The sequence below is a fragment of the Adelges cooleyi genome, unplaced genomic scaffold, assembly GCF_023614345.1.
Source record: "Adelges cooleyi isolate 19-005CV unplaced genomic scaffold, UGA_ACOO_1.1 ACOO_flye_CR_arks_rails_tigmint_CR_PRNA_307, whole genome shotgun sequence".
Lineage (NCBI taxonomy): Eukaryota > Metazoa > Arthropoda > Insecta > Hemiptera > Adelgidae > Adelges > Adelges cooleyi.
Genome location: NW_026095978.1, coordinates 921,796 through 938,119, shown reverse-complemented (window position 1 = coordinate 938,119; position 16,324 = coordinate 921,796). Strand labels below are relative to the sequence as shown.

Sequence of the window (16,324 nt, the reverse complement as noted above, 5' to 3'; positions counted from 1 at the left end):
GTTGTAAAAACCACGTACTAAAAAAGTAAGTTTTTTTAGTTCATTGAAAAAAAATTGAATACGTTTCAAGGGATAGTAAAAAATAATTTTGAAAAACTGGAAATGAAACACTTCTAGTTTTTGTATTAAACTTAACATTTTGCAAGTTCCAACTATTCCATTGCGTTATAATTTTGTCATGAATTACTTTTTAACCTTTTTAAAATAATGCGTTTAAAGCCGGTCTTCCATTAGGGGTAAAATTTTTTTTTTTTAGGTATACTTGGACCTGAACATTTTTTTCATTGATAGGTACATCTGTTAAATGCCAGAAAAATAAATTTTTAAAACTGCTCTAAAAAAACATTTTATAAATTCAAAAATCTAATCACAATTTTTATAAAAATAGATATAAAAATCTCTTATAAATCAGTAAATTATTACTAAATTATCAATTTTTTTTTTATTTGCTTCAAAAGTTATTAATTCACATTAATTTTCGTAATATGTTTGTGATATAAAAACTTTTTTTACCAAAATAATCATTTTAGTCGGGAATTATTTAAAAGTTTGAATTTGGCATCTTAATTTTGACAACCCCCCCCCCTTGAATATTTCTTAGCTTCTTCTAATGGCCTGGTTAGATAATTGACCTAACCAACGGTATATCTATACTATCAGCGAATACATTAATACTAGAAAACGGTAAGCTTGACCAATAGTGCATCGTCGGCGATGTACCGGCGACCGGTAAGCACGTCGTGCCGGAACTCCATGGACGCGCATACGGCGTCTGCGTCGGCGTGCGGCTGGCACCGGACGTCGGTTTCGTCCCAAACACGGGACACGATGTCCGCGGGCCCGGAGTCGGTCTGGTCGAGAACGGCCAACAGGAATCGGCGGGCCATCGGCCACCGCAAGCCGGCGTCGTAATCGCCTGGCACCACCGCGGCGGCCAGCCGGAGCGCGCGTGCCGTCAGATCAGACTCGACGACCAGTCGCACGCGATAGCCGCGCGGCGAAACGTAAAACTGTGGACTGCGCGCCGTGCCGTCGACGAACACCGTTCGCCAGAACCGGTCCAGCCGCCAATAGTACGTGAACGTCTGCCGATGCTGTTGTCCGTACGCCAACACCGTCCCGTTGTACTCGTCGACTTCGGGCTGTCTCCTGCGTTGTTGTCCCGCTGTCCCCGTGTCTGTTGTCGTCGACTTGCTGGAAATATAATTTCAGGTAATTTACTCAAACTTATAATTGTTATAACTTAAATTATATTATATTGTCTAACATCTAAGTTGTAAGTATAGGTACTTGATAACAATTTATTATCTTAGACCACGATTGGTATTTATCAATAGGTCAAGTTTATTATAATTTAAAACGCAGTTACTATTGTAAATTATCGCTACAGAGTAAACACAATGCTCTTTATGCGGTCAGTGGGCCTTTTTTTTTGCAAATTAATATTCTTTACAACGCATTGGCTGGTCTGTTTAAAAGGTCCAAAAGTTTAATTTTTAATTTTGGTCAATGAAAATAAAAATTATATCAATTTTAAAAATGAAATGGTAAATACATACATTGAATTACATATTTTCTAAATTGATAATAATGTACTAAAACATTTTGACCGGTCGAAAACAAGTTTTGGTCGACTACTTTTTTGAAGTTTAAAGTTTCAAGTTTAGGGCACGAGGAAAGGCACTCCTAATTTTTAAACTCTTAGAACTTCAAAAACAGTTGTTCTATACCGGTTATTGACTTGTCAACATTTTTAGTAAAATATTCTCAATTTAAAAAGGTAATAAAATATATACGTTACCATATTTTAAGTTGATATAAAAATAATTAGTTTTGAAGGGGAGGGGGGGGGGGGTAAAAGCGAAAAAAAATTGTGAAAATTGACATGCCATTGTATAAAAACACTATGAAAAAATAAAAAATAAAATAAATATCTTATTAAACCCTATGAGATATAGAGTGGTTCGCGGTACAATGATAACCGTGTAGGTCAAGGGTTAGCTGGTGTGTGTACATAGGAATGATCGTGGCCGACAAACGAACCAAAACACGGTCAGTTAAACGGCGGGTTGACCGTGAAAAAAGGTTTTCCAATAATAATAGTAATAATTGATAATGTTACTGTTGATAACCGCATTCGAAATCAGCGAAAAAATACTAAACCGAACGTGCTTTATCGTCAGCCAGTCTGACGTCCGCATTAGTGTACCAATTCGTTACTATACAGAGTGATTACTTTTATCATGGACCACTCAATATGTCACTGGGCTTAATATTAGTAACTAATATTATTATTTCATAGTGTTTTTATTTTATATAATATGATCTCAGTTCTCCACAAATTATTATGTTCCTACCCCTATTCAAACCCTGATAGTTTTCATTAACTTTTTAAATTGACAATAATGTACTAAAAATGTTGAATGTTTCAAGTCACCCTGTATATGTATTATGTAGGTATGCTCAGCAAGCATTTAATTGGCATTCTGAGACCGTGATCTTTAAGAGATAGGCTTTTTGTTTACATTTAAACAGCAAACGAAACGGTAAACAAATTGTACTCGATTTTACCGACCAAAATATGCTGTTTGTTTAGACGTGACGGTGGTAAAATATAAACAACACACTATTTTTCATACACGCCGTAATCCAAAAAAGCGTTTTTTTTTTATGATTTGATTTAAAACGCAAATTATAATCATTATTTATTTGTCGACTTTTTAAACCGTATGCGATCAATTCTAACACATAAACTTCTCTGCTAAAAACTTAGAATCATGTATTTGTTTTCCCCTCCCCTCCCTGACATTTCCCACGGTCGTCCCATACCCTAATTTCCCCTCCTCTCTAATCCATCCAATTGTCTTCTCCTTCCTCCTAACCTAAACCTAAAACTAACCTTACCTAATTCCTAAACCTAACATAACCTTAACAATTTAATCCAAATCTAATCTAAACCAGTAATCTCTAAATAATAAATAATAAATATAAATAAATAATAATAAACCAGCGATCTCTTATCAACGGTCACTTATCAGCAGCCATTATCAGCTGTCTCTTATCACTATTTTTTATTAAAGGAACAATTTGTAAGCTATACACATCATTAGCAAAACTCGGTTTTTAAGTAATTTTCAAAGTTTTAACTTAATCGGTAATACTTTTATCAAAGTTTGAAAAATGGGTTTTTCTTTATGTAATTTGAAAAAAATTAAAAATTGATGCCCAAGCTAACCTATGCATATTGTAGTATACACTAAAAGAAGGTCTAACGACCTATTGATAGGTATTATGGACTATGTAATAGGTACGTTCAACAATATCAAGTCGTGAAATGATCATGATATTTTGTTGCAAAAAAAATGTTTGATAGGTAAACTATGGCCTGTTTTAATTGTCACATTATCATCCATCATCGAGGTTAAATGTTAAAAGTTATTGATACTTTGTAGGTTCTATATGACGTTTAAGTTAATCATCCTGTATGATGTTAATGTTGTAAATATGGCAATTAAAACTATTTTATGTTAGGTATAAAGTGTTATAAACATAGAGAATATTTAAAAACCAACAGGAATTTAATATATTAATTAAACGGGTAATTAAAATTTAAAACGTAATATGTATATAATACATAATAGGTATATGTTATGAGTATATTATTTTATATAGCCATTATAGCGCGGTATTGAGAATTTAGTGTTATTTGTTTCACATTTTAATATAAACAAATACAGTTATTTTCGTACTCTTAGTAGTTAGTACAAGTAATATATGATTAATTGTTTTGTACAAATTTAATAATTTATTAACCGGGCAGACGTGACATACTTGTGTATACCCAATTAAACGTTTCTAAATCAAATATTTAAACTATCTCAAATATTCTTTCCAGTACCAATAGCCGACTAATGTTGTGTATTAAAATAATTATAAACTTATTAATGGAACATATTGTGTACAAAAGAGATCCTAACTCAACTCTAGTACTTCTTCATGACTTATGTTTTTGCATTTGATTAACATGGGAAATTTCAAGTTTTCGTTAAAAAAATTCTAACTTTAAAATTAATCAACATTATTTCGGTTTGAAAAAAGATTCTTAAAGCTAAAATATAACACTTGAAAATCTTTTTTTTTTTTTGTATTTCGTGATAACATTTTTTAGACACAGTTTTATGGATAATGTACTGAAAATAGAATATATGTACAAAATGATTAGACCAAATAAATTATCATTTCTGTAATATTACCCGGGCATAGAGTGTTGTGGATTGGCTCCGGATAAAACGCTTTCTATGTGTAATAAACGTTGTTTGATGTTGACAGCTTCGACTGTTAACAAAGATTCAATTTTGTCCAGCCTGGCGTTAGTTTCGTCTGAAATCCCGTAGAAAATTATTTTTCAGTATATCCGTTGTCTAACTATTCTAAAAAGGCCAAGGATGGATCTATCCCACATCTATCCTCGCCTATAAATAGGCCTATCAAGTCTGATCACTGTATAAACCCATATGCCAACCCTGATTAACTGCATAAAATGAAAATTTTCAGGACAGGCAGTTAAATTTATTCGAAACAATGTATGCAAGTACAATTGCCAATTTGCTTAGCGCACTCTAGTGGTGAAAAATTCAACTATGGAGTTATTTATCTTGGCCACTGAAAATCGAATTCTTAAGGGTGGTTTGGGGTAGGGTAGGATAAGAGTTTGATCTGTTTAGATTGGTTTGGTCGACTTACTGACGTTGCAGATGCCGTGGCAAAACCTGGAAAATTTCCCCTCGGCCGTGGCCACTATGTGGTCTGTGATGACCTTACAAGAGGTGTATTGAGTGTCGACGGCGGCATCGTTTGAAGAATACAGTAATCCGGTCAAGTTTTCCTCTGGCATGTCCCCCGAAGATCCGTTTTTCTTGCCGTCGATCACAATGGCCGCAGTGACGCTTAAAACACACACCGAAAATGGCACAAAAAGAACCACAGTCACCATACTAATACAATGTCGACGATAGCTGTTATGGAAACTTATTAGTTAGATACTTTATAGGTGTACCTTTGCATGTAATATAACAGATACAATACGGCTAAAAACCAGCAAAACGACTGTACATAGTAAGTAATCGGACTATGTGTGTGTGTGTGTGTATTAACTGTTATTAAAAATAGACAAATTATACGGTGTGGGAAGATAACCTAAACACCAGAGGCTGACTGGAGGCGAGTCTACACAATATAAACATTCTGGGTGTCGACTAACGACCATTATAGTATGGATAGGCATAGTGTAAAAAAAAAGAGAAAAATCTAATTTATTTAAGACACAAGCAAGATAATAGATAAATAAAAATTCATACACAAATCTTCTAATTCTTGTTTTAAAAGACTTATAATTTGGCAATTTTACTAGTTTTCAATATAGACATGTATTATAGACTCTATACTTAACAGGAATCCACAACTCCATGGCACGAAAACGATTTGTTTTAAATTTTAATTACATGATTTAGTGACATCCCACTAAATTTCCATTGTGAGTAAAGAACTCCATTTTGACATACCAACATCCAATCGGTGTCATCGGTCGTAGCATGGAAGTGGCTCGTGTATTAGTTATTGGTCGTATGCCCTATTTTATAAATAAATATTTTCATTTACGGCCCAATACAATTTTGAAATTAATTATAATACAAGTAAATTTGCGAATTGAGTTGTAGGTATTAAAAATAAAATTACTATTATGATATTTATAATGAATGCTTATTATGAATCCACAGATTGGCGAACAAGATAATATGAAAATTATAACGAAACATCAAATTACAATTATTACTATTATTGTAGAAATATTTCCTGTAATTATACAACTATATTATTATTATACAATAGTGTATATAAACAATATAAATTAAAACAATTGTAATATTTTGCGGACATGCAGTTCAGTATCAAATTCTGCACGTTGTGTTTTCGTTATCTACATCAATAATAATAATACTGTGGTTAACAAACACTAAAAAAAATTGCAAAATAATATACAATATACAAATTATTCACAATACAAATTAAAAATAAAATATCTAAATAAAAAATTCGGACTTTGGAGCCAAATATTGTATTTTTTTGTATCCTTATCAGTTAACTGTAGCTCAAGTAAATCATAAGCTTTAGTTTATTTAGAAAATTAATAAAGGAATTTAGTAGCACTGAGCAGGATGACCTATGATCGAATGGTGTTTTTTTATTGAAAAAAAATTGAGGATATTCGAATAGACTACATTATTCTAAGCAAAAATTCACGTATTATGAACACAGTATTAAAACAAATAAAAAACAAAATAACAGTATATTGTAAATTCAAATGTGTTATACCTATTTTCAATAAAAAACCTTAATTTTATGGTTTTTTTTTTGTTCAACCAAAATAATATTTTAGTTTAATATATTTTACATATAACTAGTAAAAATTAATCTATATTGGAGCGATTAGTTTAATATAAGTGGATGATTCCGACCCAAATTTCAGATGTTTGTCTTCTTATTATTATTAAAAGTTTTTACTTTTTTTATGAACTTTTATTGTATTATCGTTTTATTATAGGCAAAGTGTACTAGTAGTTTTTCAGTAGTTAATAATCATATCTAAGTAAGACCTCACACAGAACCCAGTTTGCTCAACAGTATTTTTAAACACTCACAACTCACAAGAAATGCTACCCCGTTCTTTTGTCTACGCCAAAACTGTTAATATAATTTTTAAAAGTTTTTAAAAAACAATAGGTAAGTTTGATATAATGTCGGTCCAGTTAAGGTCTTAAGGCTAAGATTTAAAACTAAGTTCATTAACATTAAATTGATCAAGTTGGTTTTGACCAATGTATTGATAAATGTATTGACTAAGCGATAGAAAATACGCACCTAAAATTTGCCCGTTTGAATAATAATAAATCTAACCTACCGTGATATTCATTTCTGGTGTTGTCTTCAGAGACGGTCCAAGTGTTTGATTCAGCACTGGAGGACTGAATGTAATTTGCATAGAACGCCATCATTTGTTGGTTGGATAGACAGTTGGTCATTATTAAAACATTATGATGGCTCGTCAAATCAGTATATTTTTATCTACACACATTTAAATCATAACCCACAAAAAAATGTATTACCGTTCATAAGCATTAAAAATCATAATATCATGAAACAATGACAATGTCATCAGATAAATGTGCTATATAATGTGCATCTAGTTGAAATCTAGCTACGACAATAGCCTCAAATTGAAATTATACTTATTTCCCTTTCCGTTGAAAATTAATCAGAAGTATTTTTTTGTTAAAATAATTCGTGTTTAGACAGAGTTGTACATCATTCGAATAAAACGTTATCTAAATAATCATACAGATAACTCAAACGTTATTCAAATAGTTATTTCACAGTTTATTCGAAAAAAAACTTTATTTAAATAATTATTTCACAATTATCCATTTATTCCAATAATTTTTTAAAATATTATTTAAACAGTTTCTAAGTGCTTTTTTTAAGTAATTATATTTTAAAACATTATTTCGTATAAATCTAATATACTACATTTAGAAAATATATACAATTAGTATATATAGGAAGACAATTTTTAGTTAATAGGTACCAGCAAAACAAGTTGAATCATACTATAAGCTTTATATTAGATTCATTGAAGAGCTATCTAAATAATTTGATATTTATATAAATGTATAATTAACCTTGGTCCTAAGATATTTTTAAGATCCATATAATTAAAAAAACCATTAATTAACTTTATATGAGAGTAATGTCTAAACTTCAGAAACAGTTTTTGGTTTAATGTTAGGAATTACCCCTTCGCTATTTTGTTTAATATTTATACAGTAGCAGGTTAGTGAGATAGTCTTCAGAGACAGTGCATTTTACGCTTGTTAATCAAACTGGATGACTAGATAAATATAAAAAAACAAAACGTACTAGCCGGAAACACTATGATTAGGATTGCCTTTTGTAGTGAGCATATTTTATTTTTAGTGATACAAAAATAGTAATATATCATATTATGTAAATAAGATAATTCTTAATTGACCATTTATTATTTCTATCACAAAAGTTATTTAATTAGAGTTTAATTATTAAACACAATATAAATTTTATTTTTAAACACTCACTACCTCTTTATTAAATTTAAACTATATAAACATTTTTTTTAAATAACAAAAGTCATTTTAGGTAGGTAATTTAATAGAATTTCATCCATTACACTGTTTGTTAAAAAAAAAAGTATGTACTCTTCATGGTTTTTTAGTTATAACAATAATTGTTAAAGTAACTAGTAAGTATGATAAATTAAATGGCTGTTCTATAAATAATTGTTAAATTGATTTACTATTAATTTTAATTAGCTCTAAATTAACATTGAACTGCCTACTCTAACGACGGTACCTACTGGCCTTGGGAAAATAATTAAGTAAATTAAAATATGTACTATGTACAGTACATGAAGATGATACTTACTACTAATCAATACACAAATTGGTTAGAGAATAATTATTATACATAATTTATAGATAATATTACACAGTATTTAAAAAATAACTGATTGATGAGATATAAGTAGAAAGAATTATTGAAAATCGGTAAGGTATTCAACACGATTTAACATTGCTATGAACAACTATATTAAAACAAATATCACAGTGTTATGGTCCCAAGTATGCACAAATCAGTTAAATTTTTTAATTCTGTATATGTATTATATACTTAAGTATATTTAAAATTCAATTAGAGTGGCTAATTTTTCTACATTTATAATACCGTTTATTCTTATAATTATTTTTCATGAAATTGTTATTTATAAATATTTAAATAGGTGTTTACTATTTATTTAAATACATGATATGGTACTCATCAAAGGGATGCAATTAGTGTAAGGTTTTTTAAGTTATAATAACAAAGGAATGTAACGATTAACGAATAACTGTAACAATTAATGCAGTTATTGTAATTTGTAGCTTACCTGTGTATAAATTACCGCTGTTTTTAATCAACTATAACTTTTTGATTAAAAAAAAAAACAGTTACTCTAATATTAAGTCAACGAAAATGGTTTTTGAAAATTTAAAAACAATTTTAACTTTTGGTTTAAAACTGGAATTAATTTGGGTTGTATAGGATTTAGATTTCGACCATTTAATCAGGTTTTTAAGGGTTTCCAATGTACATGTACAAAGCCCTGGATATTAATAATCTATGACCATACTAATGATGTCCATGATAGATAAAAAACTCGTACTTCCCTAGATCTATTTTAGTTTTGTTTTAAAATATTATCCGAATGGACATAGTTATTATTTTCCAAAATACATTGTTAAAATCGTAGAAAACATGACTATGGTTGTACTTATATTATCGTGACAGCATAGTTGACTTAATTTAAGCCATTGATAATTGATCAAACTTATAAACGAACAAATAAACAAGATGATTTTTCGATTAGTTTTATTTCATCATCTCAAATGACAATAAAAAACAAACATTATTTTGTTTGCTTAGTATAAATGAATGTATTTGAACTATACTCTTAAGTACATATTTATATTAACAATTGTCAAAATAAAAAATAATTGTTTGTCCGGGCACTGTAAGCACAATACTGATCAGTACATTGTAGAAGTTGTACCTTGAGGTATTTATATTACATTAGATTATATTAGATTAGATCTACTTCAAAACCGTACATCTATTGTTGTCTACTAAAATTATAGTAGTGCAAATAAATATAAACAATAATATGTAAAACAACATATACTACCTATATTAGTAACCTAACCTACTTATTAGTTACTCATTTTGCACTTAATCCTAACAGTGGCCACTTCTTAGTTAGGTAAACGAAAGTTATAAATAAAAAATTTTTAACGCTATTGATAACTTACCAACTACAAGTGTAAATAACAATTAAAATATTGTCAGTTACCGTCCAGCGTTGTGTTGTCATAATTATTCTCTTAAGGATATGGTCATAAAGGTAAGCAATTTTTAGTATACACTATAAAAAAAAAGTTATATTAGGTACATATTCTTAGGGATCACTTTTTGTGGCAAAGATTTATTCGCATTTTTAGGGGCAGGGGTTTCAGCTATCCATCCAAATTGGTTCAAAGTTATAAAAATGTACAACACTTTTCTTTTAAGAGTGAAAAAAAAATGGTAAAAATGTGATAACATTGTCTTGATTCAAGTCCCAGAAAAAAGATCACAATTTATGATTACCAATTATTTTTTATTGAATATTGACTAGATAAGGTTTAACCGACCGGTTTGTGCATTACAAATGAAAAAAAAATCGTTTTTTCCTTCTTTTTATTTGCCAAAAGGTAGAGCTGCTAGTTAACAAGACTGTGTAACAATATAATAAATAGATAGGTATCTCAAGTAACAACACAAATCACATATTGTGTGCGGTTCGAAAAATATTGTCGCCACATTTGTCTCGAATTTTACCAGTTTTTAGAAAAATACAATATTACATTTATCATTTAATTTTGTATGTACTTTAACTGCAAACTCAATTCAATCCGCCAACAAGATAGAAACTATTACAGGACAATAAAACAACCAGTAAGTCGACAGCGTCCGTCTACTCTCACTCCATATATTATATAATGATTATCCTTGATTAATTGTATTTTTTTACTACATCAACAACTATTGGTTTTTTTCGGTAAATATTATATTTTAAAACGATATTCCACTATTTTTGTTCCTGTTGTAGTGTTGTTTCTCCGGTTGGCCTCGAATAGTCGAATTTACAATATCATTATCATAGATATTCGCACGTCATACAACGTTGACATTGACAATTATTATTTACTATAATAAAATACTTATTCGTTTGTCTGACGGCAGCTGTTGCTGTTAATGTCACTTTCGTCGTGTATCAACTTGTGGATTTTGTAGTACAATATATCTATTTTATGAATTTCTGTAGTTTTAGCGCTGATAACGCATTAAAACAATACTAACGCACAGTTGCACGCTGATAACGTATCGGTTTGTGTTTGATTTGATTTTACTCAACAGAAGACGCGGGTAAACAAAAAGTACACACACGTTAATACATACTATTGACCAAATGCAACAACAATAATAACACATTATTAAGTATATTATTTACATAGTGTATGCACAATATCTAATTATTGTACGCACGATTTTTTACACTTCACAGTTCTCCCTGTTGTTTTATTATTTTTTATTTCGTTTTGCATTACAGGAAATTTTGATGAATAGCTATAAAACGGTTTAAAGTCGCCAAGACGCATAAATACTGCATACCTATCTCCATTTTACCGCAATCATGGAGAAGGATCCGTTGGTCGGCAGTAATCCGAACTCCAACTATCGTTCTTTGGTAGGGGAAAAGGCGATCGTCAACACTCAACCGGGAGATGAAGTAAGTACCTATGATTAAATTTAAAAAAACATTGCTCGACTACCACTACTTACGTTCGAACAGTGTTTATTCAAGGTACATGTGTATATTGGGAAATTATTGGTTTTATTATTAAAAAAAATGAGAATGTAATATTAAGGGTTGTACTCTAAATATTAGCATTGATCAATGACCAACAATTTCGGGTTCCTACACAGAGTTGAAACTATGACTTTATACCTACTAGCCGTTAGACAAATTCAGGAAAATTTCAATAAATATCCGACTATTTTCATTCCTTGTTTCTTGATTTCAAATGGAAGCCGATCTATGTTCTGTTCTTAGAAGCTCAAAAAGAACTTATTTCAAGGATTCACTCGTTCTGGAATGCGCTCTTGCTCAACACCAGCCTCTAATACAATCTTTAAAAATGTATGTCATGTAATTTTAATTTATTGTAAATATCGCTCTTAAATTAAGTGTCTCAACTTAAAGTTTGATGTTGCTAAAGTAAACACTTTTATTTTGATACCACTTACTAAACCTAGATTAATTATTATAGGTGTTGTTTAGGCAACAGCTGCAACACCCTAACCTTATAATAGTAGTTTTACTGCTTCTATGTACTATACGACAATATAGTTTAATTGACAAATGTTTTTTTCTTAGGTTCTGTCAGAAAATCAACATACTACTGGTCCAGGTCTCAAAGTATGGATGGCAGCTGTATTTGTTGCTGGAGAAATGGCAGGCACAGGTGTCCTTGCCGTTCCATGGGCGGTTGTAAATTCAGGTTGTCCAAATGTTTTTTCATATCTATATAAATATTATTTGGTAAACTAGATTTTACATTTTACCTAGATTCACTTTTATACAGCTATGATATAAAACAATTAACTTACACATATTTTTTTTTTGTTTTAGGTTGGATTGGGTTTTTGTTACTATTTGCTTTTGCAGTTACCGCAGCTTACAGTGGATCGAGATTAGGTGACTGTTGGGCAATTTTGGAAGAACGTTATCCAGAATGTCAAGCAAGCTGTAAAAATCCTTATCCTACTATTGCTTTTTATGCCTTTGGCAAAAAAACTAGGTAATTGGAGAAAACTGCTTTATTACACATCACTGTTTAGCCGTATACCTACGCTAATATGGACAGGAACACATAATAATTTGTTACAAAATAAGTGATAAAATCTTAATACTTAAGATTAATGTTTTAGTTAAATTAGAATTTGTTTTAAAATGTTACTGTTTGTAATTTGTTATTTAGTTACCTGACATCAACATGTATACAGCTGACTCTATTTGGAGCAGGAACTGTGTACTTAATGCTTGTTGCCCAGATAGTTCAGAAACTATTGGAAAATGTCTTTCCAAATCTTGGATTTTGTTCTTGGCTTTTGCTGTTTTCAATTGCAATTAGCCCACTGATGTTCTTAGAGTCGCCCAAAGATTTTAGGTTGGTTTAATATGTACCTTTGTGATAAAAACAAGAATTTTCCTTATTTTATAGATTTTTTAATTTTAACACCAATGAGTAACTAAATGTTTTTGAAATTTGTATTTTGTTCATTATAGCCTAGTCGGTATTGGAGCATTACTAACCACGAGTATTGCCTGTGTGCTTATTTGTATACAAATTTTCCTAGACGGAACCAGTAACGCAGAACCGGTAGAACATAACAGCCATACACTCGATCAGTTTTTCTTGTCTTTTGGAACAATATTATTTTCGTATGGAGGAGCATCAGCGTTTCCAACTATTCAAAATGATATGTTTCAACGAGAAAAATTTCCAAAAAGTGTACTTATTGCATTTATCAGTAAGTCTATTTTCGTAAACCGTTTAATGTGTAATTAAATTTTTTTATAACATGGGTATACAATCTAAAAGGTACTATTGGACATTTTCTAAAACTTTACAATTACATTAAAAAAAAAAAAAACATTTAAGGGATATTTTTTTGTGGTCTATAATCTCATTTTTAAGCATTAATTCTATTCGATTTATGGCTAAATGTTTTACAATAATACACTATTTGTGTGTTAGTTAAAAATCTGACTTAGTACCTTTTAGTTAAACTCTCACAATAGTAAAGCTAAAATTCTAAAGTACATTATTTTAATATTAAAACATGCATTCAATTATTTTTGGAGACTTGAGGTAAAGAAATAAAACTATATTTATTATAAATTGTCAATTGCTATATTTATAGTAGTTATTCGATTAGTAAAAAAATATGTGTACTTTTTAAAGTTTTTTTTTTTATTATTTTAAGTATATTTGTGTATGGCAGGTATTTAAGTACGTTGATGGGTAAAAGGAAAACGAGCATAGGCAACATTGTATGTTAATGAATTTGTAATTTTTGGAAGTTAACAATTTATTATTGATTGCCTCTATTCTAATAAAATTATAAAAGTATTGTTTATGCTCTTTTCCCATTGAACCGTCACATTATTGCTTATATTTAATCGACTGTCCGTCTAATCTTATTGTAAAAGTGTTTCATAAACTTTCTTGGATTAAACTATTATCTAACGTTTAAGAGGATGCTACTCACCTGTAATTTATCAAGTAAAAATGGTTTTGCGGAGGACAAGACTGTGAGGGTGGTAATCATATAAAATGTTTACAATGAAGAGAGAAGAACTTTTTTTTAGCACTTTTAGTTTTTTGATAAGCACAATGAAATTTATTTGTTCGTAAAGATTCTGTTTTTTTACTTTTTTCATTTGTTTGTAAAAAAATATTAAGTATAGATATCAAAATACTAAAAACGATACCCTATAAATGAAGTTCTTCTCTATACATTGTGAACATTTGGTAAATTTAATGTTACTCACATACTTGTCCCACACAAAGCAGTTTTGATGGGAAACAAATTGTAATTTATCCTATAGAAATGACTGTGATAGCCTGACAAAAAAAAAATGGTAATCAGTAAAGTGTAGAAACGGGTTGAGTGGCGTCCTCTCAAGGGATTTTCTTTTTTACATATCAGTTTATCATAATTCACAACTAGCTTTTTTTATTATCTACGTTTAATGACAAACAATGGGATTGGTTTTTAATTTTCAGTAATCATGGCTCTGTATGTGCCAATCGTACTTGGAGGATACCTTGTCTACGGAGATAAAATCAATCAGAACATTGCTCTGTCGCTGAGCCCGACTTGGTTAACGACAATTGCAAACACTCTTATGGCAACGCATCTGATTCTAGGCTTTATAATTATTATCAATCCCGTTTCACAACAGTTAGAATTATTTTGCAATGTACCAAATAGTAAGTAATGTGGTCGTTTTTAAAATATGTGTAACAAATGAAAATATACATTGTTTTGTTTTAGATTTTTGTTTTAAAAGATTAATCACTCGGTTCCTTTTGTTGTCACTGATGGTTCTTCTCGGTGAATCGATACCGAATTTCGGAAAACTAGTAGCACTTATTGGTGGATCAACTGTAACAATGTCTACATTTGTGCTACCATCGCTGCTACACATGAAACTCTGCAGCCAAACCAATCCGCTCTGGCCCGAAAGGTGAATTTTGCTAATACATTTTGTACCATTTGAGTTTTTGTGAACTCACATCTTTGTTGTTTTTATTTAACAGGCAAATCGCTTGGCATTCCAAGATGTATATGTGGGAGATAATCATCGTCGGTATTCTTGGTGGAATAGCATCGACGTATGCTGCCGTCGTGGCAATTGTGAATATGGACTCGTTTACTAAACCTTGTTATTGGAACTGTTGGGCTTAGTTTATAACAATTTATTACTATGAAACTTTACGATTATAATATCTATATTCTTTAATTTGTACGCCCTTAACCTATTTATATTTTATATTTTTTTATAGTGTATATAGATTTATTTTTGTTACCATTTTTTTTTTTCATTTATTTTGGACTGATCACGTTAATTCCATTTATTGATTTTATATATTTTAATGTATTTTATACATAATTTAATTTGTAAAAAAAAGAATGTATATTTTGAAACTGTACCAAAAAAAATACTAGATGTTAAGGTTTATTAACGTAGACAATAATTATATTAAATACAACTTTATAAGTTTCATCGTTTTTTTTTTCTTCTGTCAATCAATGTATATTTTATTTTTTAAGGAAAATCATTGTGATAGTCGAACCAATAAACTTTGACAAAACTAAGTTAATTTATACAGATTAAAGGAGTTCTTAAACGGGTATTATTCACCGCTCTTTATCTTGACTGAAAAATATAGACTTAATGTAAAACTAAATAACTATTGTTACACTAATAAGTTATATAAACTTAATCTGATGCAGCATAATAAAATGAAAACGTCTTAAAATAATTAAGTAATAACAATAGACTAAGTGTTTGTATGCAGTACTTAAAACCCATTTTTATTCATTTTTTTATTTTGTTTAAGCATTATTACAATGTGAAATACATGATAATTTTCACTCTTATTTCAGTATTGTAAATGATAATAAAAGATTAAACAAAATATGACAGTTTAAATCCCAAAAATATTTTACATATTATAATACAGGTTTTTTTGTACATCAGAAATAAATTAAACTTGACTTGTATAAAACCTTAAGAACTGTTAACGAGCTCTGCCATAATTTTACAGTTTAGTTGTTATGATTGGAATGAGATTTTTATTTAAATTTTTCTTTACAAACAAAAATTAACAACTAATTTAACTAATAAGTAAGTTAATCTTAAGACTTTATTTGTTAACACTGAATTGCATTTAACTTAATGTAAATATAGTATTAGATTCTCTTTATTCAATCATAGGTAGATTCAAAAATACTTAAAAATTGTACATAGATATTTTGAGTAATATTATATAGTAGTCATACATTAGAGATGGTATTTTAACAA

General features: G+C 29.7%; 2 protein-coding genes across 8 annotated transcripts; one reads left to right on the top strand and one right to left on the bottom strand.

Moving 5' to 3' along the window:
* Positions 1–604: 604 nt before the first annotated feature.
* On the bottom strand, positions 605–6,986 carry LOC126839633 (uncharacterized). The gene is made up of 5 exons (XM_050575035.1): positions 6,959–6,986; positions 5,562–5,629; positions 4,744–5,015; positions 4,254–4,380; positions 605–1,194 (listed from the first exon to the last, which is right to left on the bottom strand). The coding sequence occupies exons 1-5, from the start codon at positions 6,968–6,970 to the stop codon at positions 675–677; spliced, it is 999 nt and encodes a 332-aa protein (XP_050430992.1). The 5' UTR covers positions 6,971–6,986; the 3' UTR covers positions 605–674.
* Positions 995–15,487, top strand: LOC126839630 (uncharacterized). Of its 7 annotated transcripts, none has more exons than XM_050575028.1 (10): positions 995–1,212; positions 11,276–11,455; positions 11,780–11,866; positions 12,104–12,227; positions 12,359–12,527; positions 12,708–12,896; positions 13,016–13,260; positions 14,520–14,726; positions 14,791–14,983; positions 15,057–15,487. In XM_050575028.1, the coding sequence occupies exons 2-10, from the start codon at positions 11,360–11,362 to the stop codon at positions 15,202–15,204; spliced, it is 1,458 nt and encodes a 485-aa protein (XP_050430985.1). In that variant the 5' UTR covers positions 995–1,212; positions 11,276–11,359; the 3' UTR covers positions 15,205–15,487. The 7 variants fall into 7 exon arrangements, with proteins under 7 accessions (XP_050430985.1, XP_050430988.1, XP_050430986.1 ...); XM_050575031.1 differs by lacking the exon at positions 995–1,212 and adding an exon at positions 9,916–10,027; XM_050575029.1 differs by lacking the exon at positions 995–1,212 and adding an exon at positions 10,299–10,620.
* Positions 15,488–16,324: the final 837 nt, after the last annotated feature.

Bases quoted from the DNA above. Each gene is read 5' to 3' on its own strand.
- LOC126839630 (XM_050575028.1), top strand. From the start codon at position 11,360: ATGGAGAAGGATCCGTTGGTCGGCAGTAATCCGAACTCCAACTATCGT. The intron at 11,456-11,779 runs GTAAGTACCTAT...TTCTGTTCTTAG, and splicing joins ACACTCAACCGGGAGATGAA to AAGCTCAAAAAGAACTTATT. The intron at 12,228-12,358 runs GTTGTCCAAATG...TTTTTGTTTTAG, and splicing joins ATGGGCGGTTGTAAATTCAG to GTTGGATTGGGTTTTTGTTA.
- LOC126839633 (XM_050575035.1), bottom strand. The intron at 4,381-4,743 runs GTAAGTCGACCA...ACGGGATTTCAG, and splicing joins CCACGGCATCTGCAACGTCA to ACGAAACTAACGCCAGGCTG. The intron at 1,195-4,253 runs GTAATATTACAG...TTATATTTCCAG, and splicing joins CCACAACACTCTATGCCCGG to CAAGTCGACGACAACAGACA.